The sequence below is a fragment of the Myxocyprinus asiaticus genome, chromosome 43, assembly GCF_019703515.2.
Source record: "Myxocyprinus asiaticus isolate MX2 ecotype Aquarium Trade chromosome 43, UBuf_Myxa_2, whole genome shotgun sequence".
NCBI classification, from domain to species: domain Eukaryota; kingdom Metazoa; phylum Chordata; class Actinopteri; order Cypriniformes; family Catostomidae; genus Myxocyprinus; species Myxocyprinus asiaticus.
In genome coordinates this window covers 3,172,747-3,191,227 of record NC_059386.1, presented here as the reverse complement: position 1 = coordinate 3,191,227, position 18,481 = coordinate 3,172,747, and the positions used below count along the sequence as shown (strand labels likewise).

At 39.9% G+C, this 18,481-nt stretch overlaps 1 protein-coding gene across 8 annotated transcripts in view; it reads left to right on the top strand.

Moving 5' to 3' along the window:
* Positions 1-15,752, top strand: part of LOC127433287 (tropomyosin beta chain) — an 81,304-nt gene extending 65,552 nt beyond the window's left edge. The window contains exon 8 of one of the 8 annotated variants that reach the window (XM_051685046.1): positions 11,129-15,752. In XM_051685046.1, coding sequence (XP_051541006.1) covers positions 11,129-11,211 — 83 coding nt within the window. In that variant the 3' untranslated portion in view covers positions 11,212-15,752. Of the gene's footprint in view, positions 1-7,820; positions 8,578-11,128 lie in introns of those variants that run through there. The other 7 variants (XM_051685044.1, XM_051685040.1, XM_051685038.1 and 4 more) reach the window with 7 other exon arrangements.
* Positions 15,753-18,481: the final 2,729 nt, after the last annotated feature.

Here is an 18,481-nt window from a genome sequence, read left to right as displayed (position 1 = left end):
ATTATTCTATCAACAAATCTTGAATGCCTAACAATATAAGTATTCGGGAGCAACAGTGCACCGACTTTGTTCAGTTTTCCATTATTATTTCAGTCGAAACAACTTTAATAGTTTTATTGCGTTCTTCACATAAATTGTGATTGCTATTAAGATGGACTGAGTAAGATGTTATGCTTAATAATAGACTATAATTTTCAGATTTTGTTATAGTGGTCACCTTGGATATGATGAAAGGTGTATGGTATAACTATAAATAAGACGTAGCCCATCACTGTTGATTATAATGTTATAGAATGTACTTTTTTCTGTTATCGATATAATTTATCTGCATGCCTTGCATATTTAAAGATTGAGGGAGATATCAACTGTGTGCATATTCATTGACTTAGCGACTGTTCAGATCTAAGATAAACAATGACATAATGATAGTAAATTAGGTGTACCAACGATAATAAATCAAAGAATTATACACTGCATTCAGAAAGTATTCAGACCCCTTCATTTATTTTCTTCACATTTTGTTATGTTGCAGCCTTATGCTAAAATGCTTTTAATTTTGTTTTCACGTCAATCTACACTCCATACCCCATAATTACGAAGCAAGAACCAGATTTTGCAAATTTATTAAAAATAAAAAACTGAAATATCACATTGACATAAGTATTCAGACCCTTTGCTATAACACTTGAAATTTAGCTCCGGTGCATCCCATTTCTCTGGATCATCTTTGAGATGTTTCTACACTTTCATTGGAGTCCACCTGTGGCAAATTCAATTGATTGGACAGGATTTGGAAAGGCACACTCCTGTCTATATAAGGTCTCACAGCTGAAAATGCATATCAGAGCAAATACCAAGCCATGAGGTCAAAGGAACTACCTGAAGAGCTCAGAGACAGGATTGTGTCGAGGCACAGATCTGGGGAAGGCTACAAAAAAAATACCATCCAAACGGTGAAGCATGGTGGTGGTAGCATCATGCTGTGGGGGTGTTTTTCAGCGGCAGGGACTGGGGGACTGGTCAGGGTTGAAGGAAAGCTGAATGAGTAAAATACAGAGATATCCTTAATGAAAAACTGGTCCAGAGTGCTCAGGACCTTAGACTGGGCTGAAGGTTCACCTTCCAACAGGACAATGACACTAAGCACACAGCCAAGACAACGCAAGAGTGGCTTAGTGACAACTCTGTGCTTGAGTGGCCCAGCCAGAGCCTGGACTTGAACCCAATCGAACCACCGATGGTCCCCATCCAACCTCACAGAGCTTGAGAGGATCTACAGAAAAGAATGGCAGAAAAATCCCCAAATCCAGGTGTGCAAAGCTTGTTGCATCATACCAAAAAAGATTTCAGGCTGTAATTGCTGCCAAAGGTGCTTCAATTAAGTACTGAGTTAAGTGTCAACTTCAACTACCTGATACAGTCTGTCCCTGTAGATGTCCCCCTCTCATATTTCAAGCAATTTGATAGCATAGCGAAGTCCTTCATTTGGAATGGTAAGCGATTGACAAAGGTGGGTTAGGCCTACACAATATTTTGTTTTATTATTATGCATTTGGTCTCAGACATTTGGCTCATTGGTCGCTTCCACCAGAGAGAGCCCCTCCCTGGTTTTGTATTGAACAGGAAGTCCTTGCCCCTATTTTGCCATTGTAAAGCTTTTCTGTTAAACTAACCAGAGAAGTTAAGTCACACCCCGTTATCTCGCATTTGCACGTGGTATGGACAAAAGTGTCTAGAGTGTTTAATTCGGACATTTATTTAAATGTTGCCTCGAGCATATGGCTGAACCCAAAATTACATATTAATAAGTCCCCTCTCTGCTGGTCAGAGTGGATTGTGAGGGAGGTTAATATGCTCTGTGACCTATATGAGAGTGGAGTGTTGAGATCTTTTGAAAATATGGTTCATCATTTTAGGATTCCCAGATCTCAGTTCTTTAGGAATTTACAGCTGCGCCATCTGCTCTGTACTATTGTTTGGGGTAGCATATACCCCCCTAAAGTGGCAGATACTCTGGAAGTGGGGATTACTGCCTTTGGAAAAGGTCAGGAGGCATCAGTGTAGAAATACAAGGGTGCGTCTGATGCAATTTAAGATTTTACATCGATTCTATTGGACCCCCTCTAGATTGTATAGAATTGGTCTCAAAGACACACCCACCTGCTGGCGATGCCAATCAGAAGACAGAGACACAACCCATGTTTTTTGGTGGTGTGTTAAGATCCAAGAATTTTGGTTGAGGTTTTAGAATTATATTTGTGATGTATTGGGTATTCATATTTCATTTTGCCCCAGACTCTGAATGAATGTTCGGAGGGAGGGGTTTAAGTTCATATAATTTGATTCCGTATTTTCTGTCATGTTTAATTAATCTGTCACTTAATCAGTAAAAATTTTTAATAACATTTTATTTTTACAAATCTGGTTTTTGCTTTGTCATTATGGGTTATGGAGTGTATATTGATGTGAAAAAAATAAATAATTTAAGCATAAGGCTGCAACATAACAAAATGTGAAAACAATGAAAGGGTCTGAATACTTTCTGAATGCACTGTATGTTACCAGTTAAAAATTTGTAATAAATTATTCCACCGTCACTGCCAGTAAATTCCTTTAAAAAATCAAATAAAAAAGCGCATGGCTCATTTGGGCACGTTTAGAATTTTCAGACGGAAAAAAATCAAATTTTGATTCCTTATGAAAACTGGGACAAATAATAGATCACGTCGCAGTAATTACCAAAAATTATATTTTCTGTTTGTAGTATTCTAGTTTTGATGGAAGTAGATTCTAAGTTTTTTATTTAAAAATGCTTTTAAAAGATTAAACTAAAATGATTGTAAAAATGATGATTTAAACAACAACTCATAATAAATGAGATTTAACAGAAAATTAATTTAAGTACTTTTATAAAATTATAAGCTTCAAATTTCTGTGTTAAAACTCCAAAAATTGGCCCCATTGACTTCCATTGTAAGTGCCTCACTGTAACCACTATTTTTGCTTTTTTAAAAGAAAAGGAGGGATGAGTTGAATACATTTTTCGTGGTAATCGCCATTATGTAAGAATAGCTTATGATGTATGAATCGCTTATGATGTATTACTCCTCTTTTGTAAGTCGCTTTGGATAAAAGCATCTGCCAAATGAATAAATGTAAGAGAAAAAAGCAGAGGAAAAAATATCACACATTGGTTCTTGTATGTATCGTTTTGTCACAATATTTTTTACGGTGTAGAAGTGAATACGATTTGAGAACAGGGCAGTCTTCCACATCCCCCTTACAATACCTCAACCCCACACTTTGAAAATCACTGGTTTGGGGCAACTGCATGCCATATTCTTTATTTTGGCTATACATACAAAACAAGCTGGGAACTGTGTTTATACTGTATGAAACATAAAACATTGCATCAGACTGCACTAAACTCACTCTTTAGGACTGTTACTGACAGATATACAGAATCTGCATGTGCATAATAAAAAAATATATATATAAAAAGAATTGGGACTCACAAATTTCTATACATTCACTGCCCCTTGTGTGTTTGCTTACAGCAGCCATTAAGACTGTAGTACTCTCAACTCAAACAAAGTTTTATTTATTTATTTATTTTAAAGCATTTAAACAAATGTAAACATTTTACCATGTTTAAATTCAGATTCTGTCTGAGCCTAGACTAATCTGAACACTCTGATTGGTTAAATTGCTCAGTGTTGTAAAAAAATAAAACACACACACACATTGTAAATAGAACATTTATACACTGGAGTATATACCTAAAGGGAATTCTGTAATTGACACTTCATGTTCACGATTAATTGAAGAAGCTGTAATTATAATCTCGATTATTATTTTAAATAATTGTGCATCACTACTTTGCAGTGTGTACATGTACAAAAGAAAAACTAGTGAAATAATCTTTAATGCCTTACTCTGGACTGTTCTTTGTAAAAACAGAAAAAGTTCAGTTTAAGGCAAAACAACAAACCTATGGATATGAAAACTCTTCAGCAGTATACAAATCCGTGGCCTCATTTAGGGAAAAATACATGATCAGAAAACTTCCAAGAATACCAAAACATGTCAGATTGTGCTAATTTTAGTCATTCAGTGCTTTGGGAATGCACATTTGAATGCATTGAAATGTTTCTCATGTTTCAGCAGTCTCGGCTTTACTTTTTGTTTCTGACTGCAGGTTTACAAAGCATTCTTATTGCTGATTGGAATGTTAGATTCCAACAATCCAGTGCCTTTTTTCTTCATCAAGCCTTTCTCCATGTCTCTTTCTCTCCTTCCACCTGTTTGGCTACTCAGTGTTTGGCTCTCACTGATGCTGCCAAGGCCTCCGATTTCTACCACAAGATCAGTAAATAACTAATAGCTATGCTCAGATCACATCTGCTTTTATTGACCGCTTCTAACATATTGAAATGTGCCATATGGTACAAACTAAAGGAGATTTGAATGGCTCTAAAAACATATGTGGCAGCAGGGGCGTGGTCAAGCGTCCGTCCGGAGAGAAAGCGGTAAGGGCGCTTGCACCTGTGCTAGATTATGTTTAACACCTGTTTCTAATTCCAGTGAGCATGGGGAGAGGTTCAACAGGCTTTGGGCACAGCTAAAACAGTGAGGGTGAAGTATGTGCATGGGGATATTTACAACTACCCTGTGGTGACCCTTGTGATTAAATTCCAGGGAACAAAACATAGAGTGGAGGCCGCGGTTAGTTCCCGCCTCACCCATCTGTTGATTTTGGGGACTAATTGGCCTGAATTTAGAAATGTATTAAAGGGAATATGCGCGGACGGGTCCTGCACAAAAGTGATGAGATGTGAAATGTGCGATGCTCTGGCAGGAGAGGCGGAGCCATCTTCGTCTGCTCCACGTCAGGATGACGTGAGGGGGGGAGAGGCTGCAGCCCCTCCCATCCTCAGGGGATTTCCCGAAGGGAATTTCCCTTTGGAGCAGTCACGAGACGAAACCCTCAAGCACGCCTTTGACCAAGTGAGAGTGATTGATGGTCAACAACTCCAGCTGAATGTCGCACTTTCTTATCCTTATTTCGCAATTATAAACGAGCGGTTGTACAGTGACGCAGGACACTCAAATAAAGGAAGATACAACCCAGCTATTAATACTGCGGAGCCATCGGGAAATGGTGTTCCGAGTGGCTTATTAAAATCCCATGGCGGGTCATCTAGGGGAAAGAAAAACACTGAACCGCCTAATAGCCTGTTTTTATTGGCTGGGCATTGGCGTCGATGTCCGCAGGTGGTGTGCGGTATGCCGCGAATGTCAGCTGGCGAATCCACCGGCCACCACAAAAGCGCCATTGCGCCCCCTTCCGCTGATCGAGGTCCCCTTCGAGAGAATTGGAATGGACCTCGTCGGGCCATTAGAGCGGTCAGCACGCGGACATCACTTTGTATTGGTCCTAGTGGACTATGCAACACGATATCCGGAAGCAGTGCCTCTACGCAGCATCTCAGCACGTAGTGTTGCGGAGGCACTTTTCAAAATAATCTCCCGGGTGGGGATTCCAAAAGAAATCCTCACCAATCAGGGCACAGCCTTTGTCATGGACGCTATGTGATCTTTACGAATTATGGGGCATTAAATCAATCTGTGTTTACCATCCACAAACAGATGGCCTGGTGGAGCGATTTAATAAAACCCTTAAAAATATGATTCGTAAGTTCGTGCATAAGGATGCTAGAAATTGGGACAAATGGCTCGATCCCATGTTATTCGCAGTACGAGAGGTCCCGCAAGCCTCCACTGGGTTTTCCCCCATTTGTGCTGCTGTATGTGTGGTGCTTGATGTCATACGTGAAGCTTGGGAGGAGGGACCTTCAACCAGTAAAAAACGAAATCAATACGTTCTTGATCTTAGAGCAAAACTCCACACTTTGGGGCAACTAACACAGGAGAATTTGCTCCAAGCTCAAGAACGACAGAGCCGACTGTATGACAGGGGAACTTGGCTCCGGGAATTTGCACCGGGAGATAAGGTACTCGTATTACTCCCCACATCGAGCTCCAAATTACTCGCCAAGTGGCAAGGACCCTTTGAGGTCACATGACGAGTGGGGGATCTCGTTTATGAGGTTAAGCGAATTGATAGAGGGGGCGCACGTCAAATATATCATCTCAACCTCCTGAAATTGTGGAGGGAGGCGGTCCCTGTGACGTTGGCTATGGTAGTTCCGGAGAGGGCGGAGCTCGGGCCGGAGGTGAATACAAAACACAATCATTTTGCCCCGGTCACTTGCGGAGACCACCTCTCACCATATCAACTCGCAGAGGTTGCCAAGTTGCAACAGGAGTTTGCAGATGTGTTTTCCCCTCTACCGGGTCGTACGAACCTCATCCAGCACCACATCGAGACCGAGCAGGGGTGGTGGTACGTAGCCGTCCCTACTGATTGCCCGAGCACAAAAAGAAAATTGTCCGGGAAGAATTGGATGCAATGCTCGATATGGGGGTAATAGAGGAATCCCACAGCGATTGGTCCAGCCCGGTTGTTCTAGTTCCTAAGAGCGACGGGTCTGTACGGTTCTGTGTGGATTATAGAAAAGTCAACGCAGTGTCTAAATTTGACGCATACCCAATGCCTCGCATTGATGAGTTGCTCAATCGGTTGGGCACTGCCCGATTTTATTCGACACTGGATTTGACAAAGGGTTATTGGCAGATCCCCTTGACACCAATTTCCCATGAAAAAATGGCTTTCTCCACACCGTTTGGATTACACCAATTTGTGACGCTTCCGTTCGGTTTGTTTGAAGCCCCGGCTACGTTTCAGCGTCTCATGGACCGAATCCTCAGACCACATTCGGCGTACGCCGCTGCCTATTTAGATGACATCATCATTTACAGTAATGATAGGCAGCGGCACATGCAGCATCTGAGGGCGGTTCTGAGTTCACTGCGACGAGCGGGACTCACAGCAAACCCCAAGAAGTGCGCAATTGGGCAGGTGGAGGTACGGTATCTGGGGTTCCATTTGGGCCATGGGCAGGTGCGTCCCCAAATTGACAAGACTGCGGCAATTGTGACCTGCCCGAGGCCCAAGACCAAAAAGGGGGTAAGACCATTTCTGGGGCTGGCTGGCTATTATAGGAGATTCGTGCCTAATTATTTGGATGTCACCAGCCCGCTGACTGATCTCACTAAAAAGGGAGCTCCAGACCCGGTCCAGTGGACGGAGCAGTGTCAACAGGCGTTCACGCAGGTTAAAGCTGCACTTTGCGGGGGGCCGCTTTTACATTCACACGATTTCTCTCTCCCTTTTGTCTTGTAGACGGACACTTCAGACAGAGGGCTGGGGGCCGTACTCTCGCAGGTGGTGGAGGGGGAGGAGCGCCCGGTGCTGTACATTAGCCACAAGCTCTCGCTGAGGGAGACTGAGTACAGCACCGTAGAAAAGGAGTGTCTCGCCATCAAGTAGGCGATCCTCACTCTCCGGTACTACCTGTTTGGGTGGGCCTTCACCCTCTGCTCGGATCACGCCCCACTCCAATGGCTCCACCGCATGAAAGATACCAATGCGTGGATCACCCGTTGGTATCTGGCTCTTCAGCCGTTTAAGTTCAAGGTGTCCACAGACCGGGAGCACAGATGGCTATCGCCGACTTCCTTTCCAGAAATGGGGGGGGGGGGAGTGGTAGACAGGTCGGATGTCTCCCCGGCCTGAGTCAGGCGGTGGGGATATGTGGCAGCGGGGGCATGGTCAAGTGTCCGTCCGGAGAGAGAGAAAGCGGTAAGCGTGCTTGCACCTGAGCTAGATTATGTTTAACACCTGTTTCTAATTCCAGTGAGCATGGGGAGAGCGGCATATAAGCAGCCACGCCACCAGCAGAGGAGAGAGAGAGTCTGGCACAAGGAAGGCCACGGTGTTCCTGAAGCCGTTGCGTTTAATCTATTGTGTTTGTGAAGCTGATGTGTTTAAGTTACTACGTGCCTGTGAAGCTGATGTGTTTGTGAAGTTGTAAAGCACTCAAGTGGCCGATTAAAAGTCTTACCTGAACCTGGAAAATCCGCTTCCCTGTGTTCTCCTTCCCTTCCGCTGTGAAGCTGTGTTACAACATGGCTTGCTGTTGATGTGCTTGCTTGAAAGAATAACAAAACCTTATCAACACCTTGTATGAATCCTTAATGCAAACTGCACTGGAACGAAACTTTTATTCATGAGGCATTTAACTCTAATATGAATAACGTGTGTGCTTCATATTGAAGGTTTCTGTTGTACATTGGTAAGGTGAAGTCCAGCTGTCTCTCTATAAAAATGTTGCTTTTAAACAGTAACTGTCGATGAGATATGTGTAAAAAAAAATATGTGAATTTATTAAAAAAAACAAAGTGTGCTTGCAGACAAACAATGCTGAGCTCTAATGCAAATCAAAGCAACATAATACACACTAAATATCCGTGTACTGTACACAAATGGCTGTTTTCAAACCTCAAACAAGTTTTTTCTTTTCCCCCGTAAGAATATATTCATAGGAATATGATTTTCATTGACTGGAAAGCAAACACTTGTGGAGATGCCTATGTCAAGTAACAGTTGGCCTAATAATAAAACCTTAAATGAACTTGTGATTTGTTTTTTTTAAACATGATTCTTGTAAATATTTTTTTTGTATTATTGTGTTATACTGTGATCTGGCTAGTTATGCTATTCACAGTTTATGTAAAAGTCCATGTGTCTATTACTTAAAACAATAGATTTGGAAGCATATTTGATGAAAAGCTCTCATTTGGTTGAAGATCTGATGACAGGGGGCAAACACTTTCACAACACTATACCTTGTGAAAGTGTTTGCCCCCATCTGATTTTCTGTATTTTGTTATATTTTTACACTGAATGTCATCAGATCTTCAACCAAATCATGAACAAAATACACAACAGGATTCATCTTTCTCGCATTTATTAAAGAAATTTATATAACACCCAGTGCCCCTGTAAAAAAGTGATTGCCCCCTTTCGGTACCTGGTTACACCCTTATTAGAAGCAATAACTGTAACCAAATGCCCACTCCTTTTGGAAATTTTTGCCCACTCCTTGCAGAACTGCTTCAGCACAGTGACATTTGTAAGCTTTCAAGCATGAACTGCACATTACATTTTCTGCCACAGCATTTCAGTGGGGTTTAAGTAAGGATTTTGACCAGCCATTGCAAAACGTAAATTTTCTTTTCTTTTTTTTTTTTAGTTTTCTGAGAGACAGACTTGCTTGTATGTTTTAGATCAAGGGGCCTCATTCATAAAATGCGAGCAAAACATATTTTTGTGTTAATCGTTTGTAAAGCCGTTCTGACGTAAATTCTCGGATTCATAACATGTTCAACTGATAACGTGTGGTCAATGTTAATGCTCTTAAAGCTATAAATAAACATGTCGCGGGCAGTTGCATGCACAATTCAGCAGAAAAAAAAATAGAAAAAGCACCTGCTCTGTCGTAGCTTACAGCATTTCGGTAAAAGACCTTCTTCTGGCATTCTATCTATTTTGAAGATTCTTCCAGTTGCAAGGGATGTATACATTATCACTGTTACAGTCTTACAGATACAGATTACAAATTTACTCGAAGTTTCTCCAGTGATGCTGGTGATGCGCTCAACTGAACCAAAGAAGGTTAATGATGGTGGACATCCTTCTTTCGGCATGAACTGAACATTTTTACACTAAAGCTTCATGTCAAACCATTTTTATTAAGCTTTTGGACTGTTTAATTCACAAAAGAACATCTGATGACAGCAAAAGCATGCCATGACTGTAGTTCCTCACTAAATCAATATTTTATGATGTGGATGCACTCCATTACAAAAACATTTTATTACTATTCATATAGATGTTAAAAGCTTCCTATTCTCATTTACTAGAGAGTCTGAAGCCTTCCTTATTTTTTTCATGGGCGTGGATTATGATAATTGTGAATGAACGTGCACACGTGCTCTATTTACGAATGTTTGGAATTCACTAACATACAAGTTTTACTAACAAATCTGGGGCATACGAAGCATTAGTGAATCAGGAGGAAAGTTTTAGTGAAGCTCCATTTTACACGTACATTACTCCCAATTTACTCACATATTTACGAAAGTTTCATGAACGAGGTTCCAATGTCTTGCTGCATGACATTACTGCACTTCAGCTTCAAAGAATTTATACACAGATTGTATAAAAACTGATCCCTTTCTGCTTTCCACCAGTATGGTAAGGCATGGAGAGGCAGACTGAATTACAATAGAGCTAAAATGATGCTGCTCATGTACTGTTTAATTAGAGACCTCTTACAGCTTGTATTTAAGATGTTTGTTTAAAAGCTTGCCTACATTTCAGGCAGGTAAAATACTTCCTTGTTCCACAATGCATAATCATCCAATAAAAATCATTTACATTTTTGGCAAGCTGGCAAATGTGTTAAAAGCATTGGAGGAATGTATAGAAACAGAAATTGATGCTACGTACTGTATGTATTTGTATTCAGATTATTAAAAGCATTCATTTTGATGTTGTGAATTACTCAAATGTAAGCATTTTGAAAAAAACATGCATTTTATGAATATTTTAATCCATATTTATAAAGCAGTGCTCAGCCTTGTTTTGTCTCGTTGTTATATAGCATATTAACTACTGTCTGTCCATCTGTCTGTCTATCTCTCTATCTATCTATCAATCAGAATAGTATATATATTTAAATAGTCCTTAACATCTTTGTGCAGTATTAAAGAGTTGAGTAGCATCTGCTATCCACTGTGACTGTGCCATTATATCAAGTGTAATTTAAATCCCTCACCTGACATTTCCCTATTAAGCAAATTTGGAAAACTAAACCAATGGTCCCCTAATAAAGTCAGCTATTCTTACACAGTTATAAATCATATATTCTTAAGGTATTGTAAAAAATCCCAATTTAATTATACTTTTTGTATTAAATGAAAGAATTTGGTTTCTTACAGTATAATCTTTTAAAAAATTGTTGTCCCTCTCATTTTTATTTTCTATGTAATAATTGTCAAGATTTAATTGCCTGTTAATTTTATCTTATGCTTTGCATCTTCCATACAACCTGATTTTGAAAGGTTCTCACATTGTCTTTTTTTGTTCTCACACCACCAGAGAAACTAGCCCAGGCCAAAGAGGAGAATCTAAACATGCACCAAGTGCTTGACCAAACTCTTCTGGAGCTCAACAACTTATAAAGGTGGATTTGTGCAACATAAACAAGAGTCTTACATCACACCAAGCTTTCCAACGGGGCCTAATGTACCTGCTTTCTTGCTGTGGGCACACAGAGAGTGGAGTTCTTAATAATTCACTTTTATAAATGAGTGTCTTGCAGTCACACACTTGCCATTTTTGTCCAGACAGTCCAATGCAAACAATGGGTCTCATTCACTAATAAATGTGTACAAGCTGCATATTTAGGTAGACAGAAAAAAGTTCTGCATATGTACAGAAATTTGTTCTTACCTTCGTTCTAATGTTGAAGAATTTAGATTATTCTTAACCCGCATATCCAAAGTTAGTTACTACCATAAAACATGCCTAACAATCTCCTTATGAGGGCTTTTTGAACAACCTCTCCTGTACAGCGATTTGTCACTCTCTGCATATACAGTTGAAGTCAGACGTTTACATACTCTTAGGTTGAAGTCATTAAAACAAATTTTTTAACCACTCCACAGATTTAATATTAGCAAACTATAGTTTTGGCAAGTCGTTTAGGACATCTACTTTGTGCATGACACAAGTCATTTTTCCAACAATTGTTTACAGATTGTTTCACTTTTAACTGACTATATCACAATTCCAGTGGGTCAGAAGTTTACATACACTAAGTTAACTGTGCCTTTAAGCAGCTTGGAAAATTCCAGAAAATTATGTCAATCCTTTAGACAATTAGCCAATTAGCTTCTGATAGGAGGTGTACTGAATTGGTGGTGTACATGTGGATGTATTTTAAGGCCTACCTTCAAACTCAGTGCCTCTTTGCTTGACATAATGGGAAAATCTAAATAAATCAGCCAAGACCTCAGAAAATAAAATTGTGGACACCTCCTTGGGAGCAGTTTCCAAATGCCTGAAGGTACCACGTTCATCTGTACAAACAATAGTACGCATGTATAAACACCATGGTACCACGCAGCCATCATACCACTCAGGAAGGAGACGCATTCTGTCTCCTAGAGATGAAGGTAGTTTGGTGCGAAAAGTGCAAATCAATCCCAGAACAACAGCAAAGGACCTTGTGAAGATGCTGGAGGAAACAGGTAGACAAGTACCTATATCCACAATAAAATGAGTCCTATATTGACATAACCTGAAAGGCTGCTCAGCAAGGAAGAAGCCACTGCTCCAAAACCGCCATTAAAAAGCCAGACTACAGTTTGCAAGTGCACATGGGGACAAAGATCTTACTTTTTGGAGAAATTTCCTCTGGTCTGATGAAACAAAAATTTAACTGTTTGGCCATAATGACCATCGTTATGTTTGGAGGAAAAAGGGTGAGGCTTGCAAGCCGAAGAACACCATCCCAACCGTGAAGCATGGGGGTGGTAGCATCATGTTGTGGGGGATGCTTTGCTACAGGAGGGACTGGTACACTTCACAAAACAGATGGCATCATGAGGTGGAAAATTATTTGGATATATTGAAGCAACATCTCAAGACATCAGCCATGAAGAAAGCTTGGTCGCAAATGGGTCTTCCAAATGGACAGTGACCCCAAGCATACCTCAAAGTTGTCACAAAATGGCTTAAGGACAACAAAGTCAAGGTATTGGAGTGACCATCACAAAGCCCTGACCTCAATCTGATAGAAAATGTGTGGGCAGAACTGAAAAAGCATATGCGAGCAAGGAGGCCTACAAACCTGACTCGGTTACACCAGTTCTGTCTGGAGGAATGGGCCAAAATTCCAGCAACTTATTGTGAGAAGCATATGGAAGGCTACCCAAAACGTTTGACCCAAGTTAAACAATTTAAAGGCAATGCTACCAAATACTAACAAAGTATATGTAAACTTCTGACCCACTGGGAATGTGATGAAAGAAATAATAGCTGAAATAAATAATTCTCTCTACTAGTATTCTGACATTTCACATTCTTAAAATAAAGTAGTGATCCTAACTGACCTAAGACAGGGAATGTTTTCTACGATTAAATGTCAGGAACTGTTAAATGTCAGGAACTGTGAAAAACCGAGTTTAAATGTATTTGGCTAAGGTGTATGTAAACTTCTGACTTATATATATACACACTGATGAGACAAAACATTATGACCATCTGCATAATATGCTGTTGATCCTCCATGTGCTGCCAAAACAGCGCCGACCTGGCAAGAGATGAACTCTACAAGACCCCTGAAGGTGTTCTGTGGTATTTGGCACCAAGACATTAGCAGCACATCCTTCAAGTCCTGTAAGTTGCGAGGTGGAGCCGCCGTGGATCGGAATAGTTGGTCCAGAACCTCCCACAGATGTTCAATCAGATTGAAATATGGGGAATTTGGAGGCAAGGGCAACACCTTAAACTCTTTATCATTTTCCTCAAACCATTCCCGAACAATGTGTGCAGTGTGGCAGGGCGCATTATCTTGCTGAAAGAGGCCTTCTTCCACTGCTCCAAGGTCCAGTTCTGACGCTCGTGTGCCCATTGTAGGCACTTTTGACATAGGCGCTCTGGCGGCTAGGCAGCCCCATGAGCAGCAGGGTGCGATGCACTGCGTGTTGTGAAACATTCCTCCCGTAACCATCATTACAATTTTCTGTGACTTGTGCCACAGTAGACCTTCTGTTGGTTCGGACCAGACTGGATAGCCTTCGTTGCCATCGCACATCGATGACCCTTTGCCGCACAACACCCTGTCACCGGTTTATGGTTTGTCCCTCCTCGGACCACTGACAGTAGGTACTCACCACTGCTGACCGGGAGCACCCCACAAGCCTTGCCATTTCAGCAGTAGTGGTTCTAGCTTGAATGGCGAAACCCCCTTTAGGAGATGATCAGTGTTATTCGTTTCACCTGTGAGTGGTCATAATGTTTTGGCTCATCAGTGTATATACTGTATATAAATAAATAAATAAACATTTTAAGTTAATACATTTCTTTTAATGCTTTGGGAGTCTTTTTTTTTATTTTTATTATTTTTTTTTGTGTACTTTTGGTTTCATCTGGCTCAAAATTGTGAACATTTAGAATATATTTAAGTGCAAACTTATTTAGAATCATTAATCATTTCTGCATAAAATACAAAAATATGTGCCTGTGTACAATTAATGAATGGGGCCCAATGTCTTTGAAGGGAGAAGTACATGTTTGTACATGTTGCATTTGTAATGTTTGAATTAAACCAAACCAAATTAGACTATAATACTGGATTTATTGTAAATTTTACATTTACTTTATATTTCATGCAATTTTTTCCCCTCTCAAGTGACCTAGTAGCTTTCTGACTATGTATATGTATATGTAATAATGTATGTTCAGATTTTTAAACCATTCCAACAATTCACAGTAAAAGTTTTGCTAAATATTTTACCATGTCTTTGTCTTTAGTTCATAAATGTTTTTATTACTATTTTTTACCAAGATACACAGTCTTGTGATTGTAACAAATATACAGTCACCGACCACTTTATTAGGTACACCTGTGCACCTACATATTCATGCGATTATCTAATCAGCCAATCATGTGGCAGCAGTGCAATGCATAAAATCATTCAGATACGGGTCAGGAGCTTCAGTAAATGTTCACATCAACCATCAGAATGGGGGGGAAAAAATTATTTCACAGGATGCAAGAGGTGTATCCTTCGTTGGCACTCACAACCCGCAATCCTTTGCTTCAATGGAAACGTACATAATTTCTTTGATAAAAAGACACCGATTCACCCGAAAATATGTTTAAATGCAATATATTTTTCCAGTCTTTAACTGTCCAGTTTTGGTGAGCCTGTGCCCACTGCAGCCAAAGCTTTCTGTTCTTGGCTGACAAGTGTGGAACCCAACATGGTCTTCTACTGTTGTAGCCCATTCGCCTCAAGGTTTGACATGTTGTGCATTCTGAGATGTTATTCTGCTCACTACAATTGTACAGAGTGGTTATCTGAGTTACCGTAGCCTTTCTGTCAGCTCAAACCAATCTGGCCATTCTCCGTTGACCTCTCTCATCAACAAGAGATTTCTGTCCGCAGAACTGCCACTCACTGGATGTTTTTTGTTTTTGGAACCATTCAGATTAAATTCTAGAGACTGTTGTGCATGACAATCCCAGGAGATCAGCAGTTACAGAAATACTCAAATCAGCCTGTCTGGCACCAACAATCATGCCACACTCTCAATTACTGAGATCAAATTTTTTCCCTATTCTGATGGTTGATGTGAACATTAACTGAAGCTCCTGACCCATATCTGCATGATTTATGCATTGCACTGCTGCCACACAAATTGGCTGATTAGATAATCGCATGAATAAGTAGATGTACAGGTGTACCTAATAAAGTGTTCTGAGTGTATGTCTCGTATCACTACTTTTAAAATCAATATTTCAATTATGAAATGTTTTTACATTGTTTAAAGCTATCTACTTCATTTATTTTACTCACTGTAACTCGTTCTAGGTAGTAAAGAAAAGGGATATAATTAATAAAACAGTATACAGGTGCATCTCAATAAATTAGAATGTCGTGGCAAAGTTCATTTATTTCAGTAATTCAACTCAAATTGTGAAACTTGTGTATTAAATAAATTCAATGAACACAGACTGAAGTAGTTTAAGTCTTTGGTTCTTTTAATTGTGATGATTTTGGCTCACATTTAACAAAAACCCACCAATTCACTATCTCATAAAATTAGAATATGGTGACATGCCAATCAGCTAATCAACTCAAAACACCTGCAAAAGTTTCCTGAGCCTTCAAAATGGTCTCTCAGTTCGGTTCACTAGGCTACACAATCATGGGGAAGACTGCTGATCTGACAGTTGTCCAGAAGACAATCACTGACACCCTTCACAAGGAGGGTAAGCCACAAACATTCATTGCCAAAGAAGCTGGCTGTTCACAGAGTGCTGTATCCAAGTATGTTAACAGAAAGTTGAGTGGAAGGAAAAAGTGTGGAAGAAAAAGATGCACAACCAACCGAGAGAACCGCAGCCTTATGAGGATTGTCAAGCAAAATCGATTCAAGAATTTGGGTGAACTTCACAAGGAATGGACTGAGGCTGGGGTCAAGGCATCAAGAGCCACCACACACAGACGTGTCAAGGAATTTAGCTACAGTTGTTGTATTCCTCTTGTTAAGCCACTCCTGAACCACAGACAACGTCAGAGGCGTCTTACCTGGGCTAAGGAGAAGAAGAACTGGACTGTTGCCCAGTGGTCCAAAGTCCTCTTTTCAGATGAGAGCAGGTTTTGTATTTCATTTGGAAACCAAGGTCTTAGAGTCTGGAGTAAGGATGGAGAAGCTCATAGCCCAAGTTGCTTGAAGTCCAGTGTTAAGTTTCCACAGTCTGTGATGATTTGGGGTGCAATGTCATCTGCTGGTGTTGGTCCATTGTGTTTTTTGAAAACCAAAGTCACTGCACCCGTTTACCAAGAAATTTTGGAGCACTTCATGCTTCCTTCTGCTGACCAGCTTTTTAAAGATGCTGATTTCATTTTCCAGCAGGATTTGGCACTTGCCCACACTGCCAAAAGCACCAAAAGTTGGTTAAATGACCATGGTGTTGGTGTGCTTGACTGGCCAGCAAACTCACCAGACCTGAACCCCATAGAGAATCTATGGGGTATTGTCAAGAGGAAAATGAGAAACAAGAGACCAAAAAATGCAGATGAGCTGAAGGCCACTGTCAAAGAAACCTGGGCTTCCATACCACCTCAGCAGTGCCACAAACTGATCACCTCCATGCCATGCCGAATTGAGGCAGTAATTAAAGCAAAAGGAGCCCCTACCAAGTATTGAGTACATATACAGTAAATGAACATACTTTCCAGAAGGCCAACAATTCACTAAAAATGTTTTTTTTATTGGTCTTATGATGTATTCTAATTTTTTGAGAGAGTGAATTGGTGGGTTTTGTTAAATGTGAGCCAAAATCATCACAATTAAAAGAACCAAAGACTTAAACTACTTCAGTCTGTGTGCACTGAATTTATTTAATACACGAGTTTCACAATTTGAGTTGAATTACTGAAATAAATGAACTTTTCCACGACATTCTAATTTATTGAGATGCACCTGTACTTTTATATCATTCCTGCCACTTTTTAATGCATCACCCTTTCATGTATCCTATGCAATTGTGTAAACTCTTTTTGTTTAAAATTTATAAAATATTGAAAACAGAATTGTGCCTTTTTGATGATTTGTTTACCGGATTAACAGGGCATCTCTTCTCTTTAAACTCATTCCTCTGTGTCAAGTTTCAGTGCTGTTGAGTAGTACCCTAAAGATGAGATGGAGACCGGCCGTTAAACCTACTTATCTACAAATTCCACTTCCTCAGGCAGGATTGGCTAAGCAGTCTGCAATTGGGTAGTTAAGATGACATTCAGATGGCTGTAACGACCATTGTTAATGTTAGAACATAATGCACAGTGCCGGTCCTCCCTTTATGCAAACTACGCAACTTACATAGGGCCCCTGATCCTCCAGGGGGCCCCTATGCTGCCAAAGATGTTACATGTTACAAAGATGTTATGTTAAGTAGCCTAGTACTGGTATGTATTTTCATGCAAATATAACCATAACAGTAAAAATGGTAATATAACATGCAAATATAAAAGTAATGTCAACTGTAGAGGAGTCGGTGAGACTACTAATTACAATGAATTCTTTTATTTCATTTTTTTTTTTCATTTAGTAACAGGGGGGTTCCGCCAGGGGGCCCCCATGCTGTCAGAGACGTTATAAGTAGCCTAGTACTGGTATTTATATTCATGCAAACATAACTATTACAGTAAAAATGGTTACATAACATGCAAATATAAATGTAATGTCAACCATTGAAGTGTCAGGGGACTACTAATTATAGTTATAATAAATTCTTTAATTTTCGTTTCAAACGTGCGGCAGGTATTGAGATGTGTCACGTAGTAGGTAGACATTGCTATGGCTTTGAAGCTACCCATCAGGACCACAACAAAGTGCCAAGAATGTGTGTAGCAAATCAAAATAATAGCAAAGCATTATGTACTGCACATAATGTAATTAGTTAAATTTAATAAATGACCATAATGTAATTTCTCAAAATTGGTGGCCTCAGTCCATTCCTTGTGAATTGGTGGGTTTTTGTTAAATGTGAGCCAAAATCATCACAATTAAAAGAACCAAAGACTTAAACTACTTCAGTCTGTGTGCATTGAATTTATTTAATACACAAGTTTCACAATTTGAGTTGAATTACTGAAATAAATGAACTTTTCCACGACATTCTAATTTATTGAGATGCACCTGTATATATATATA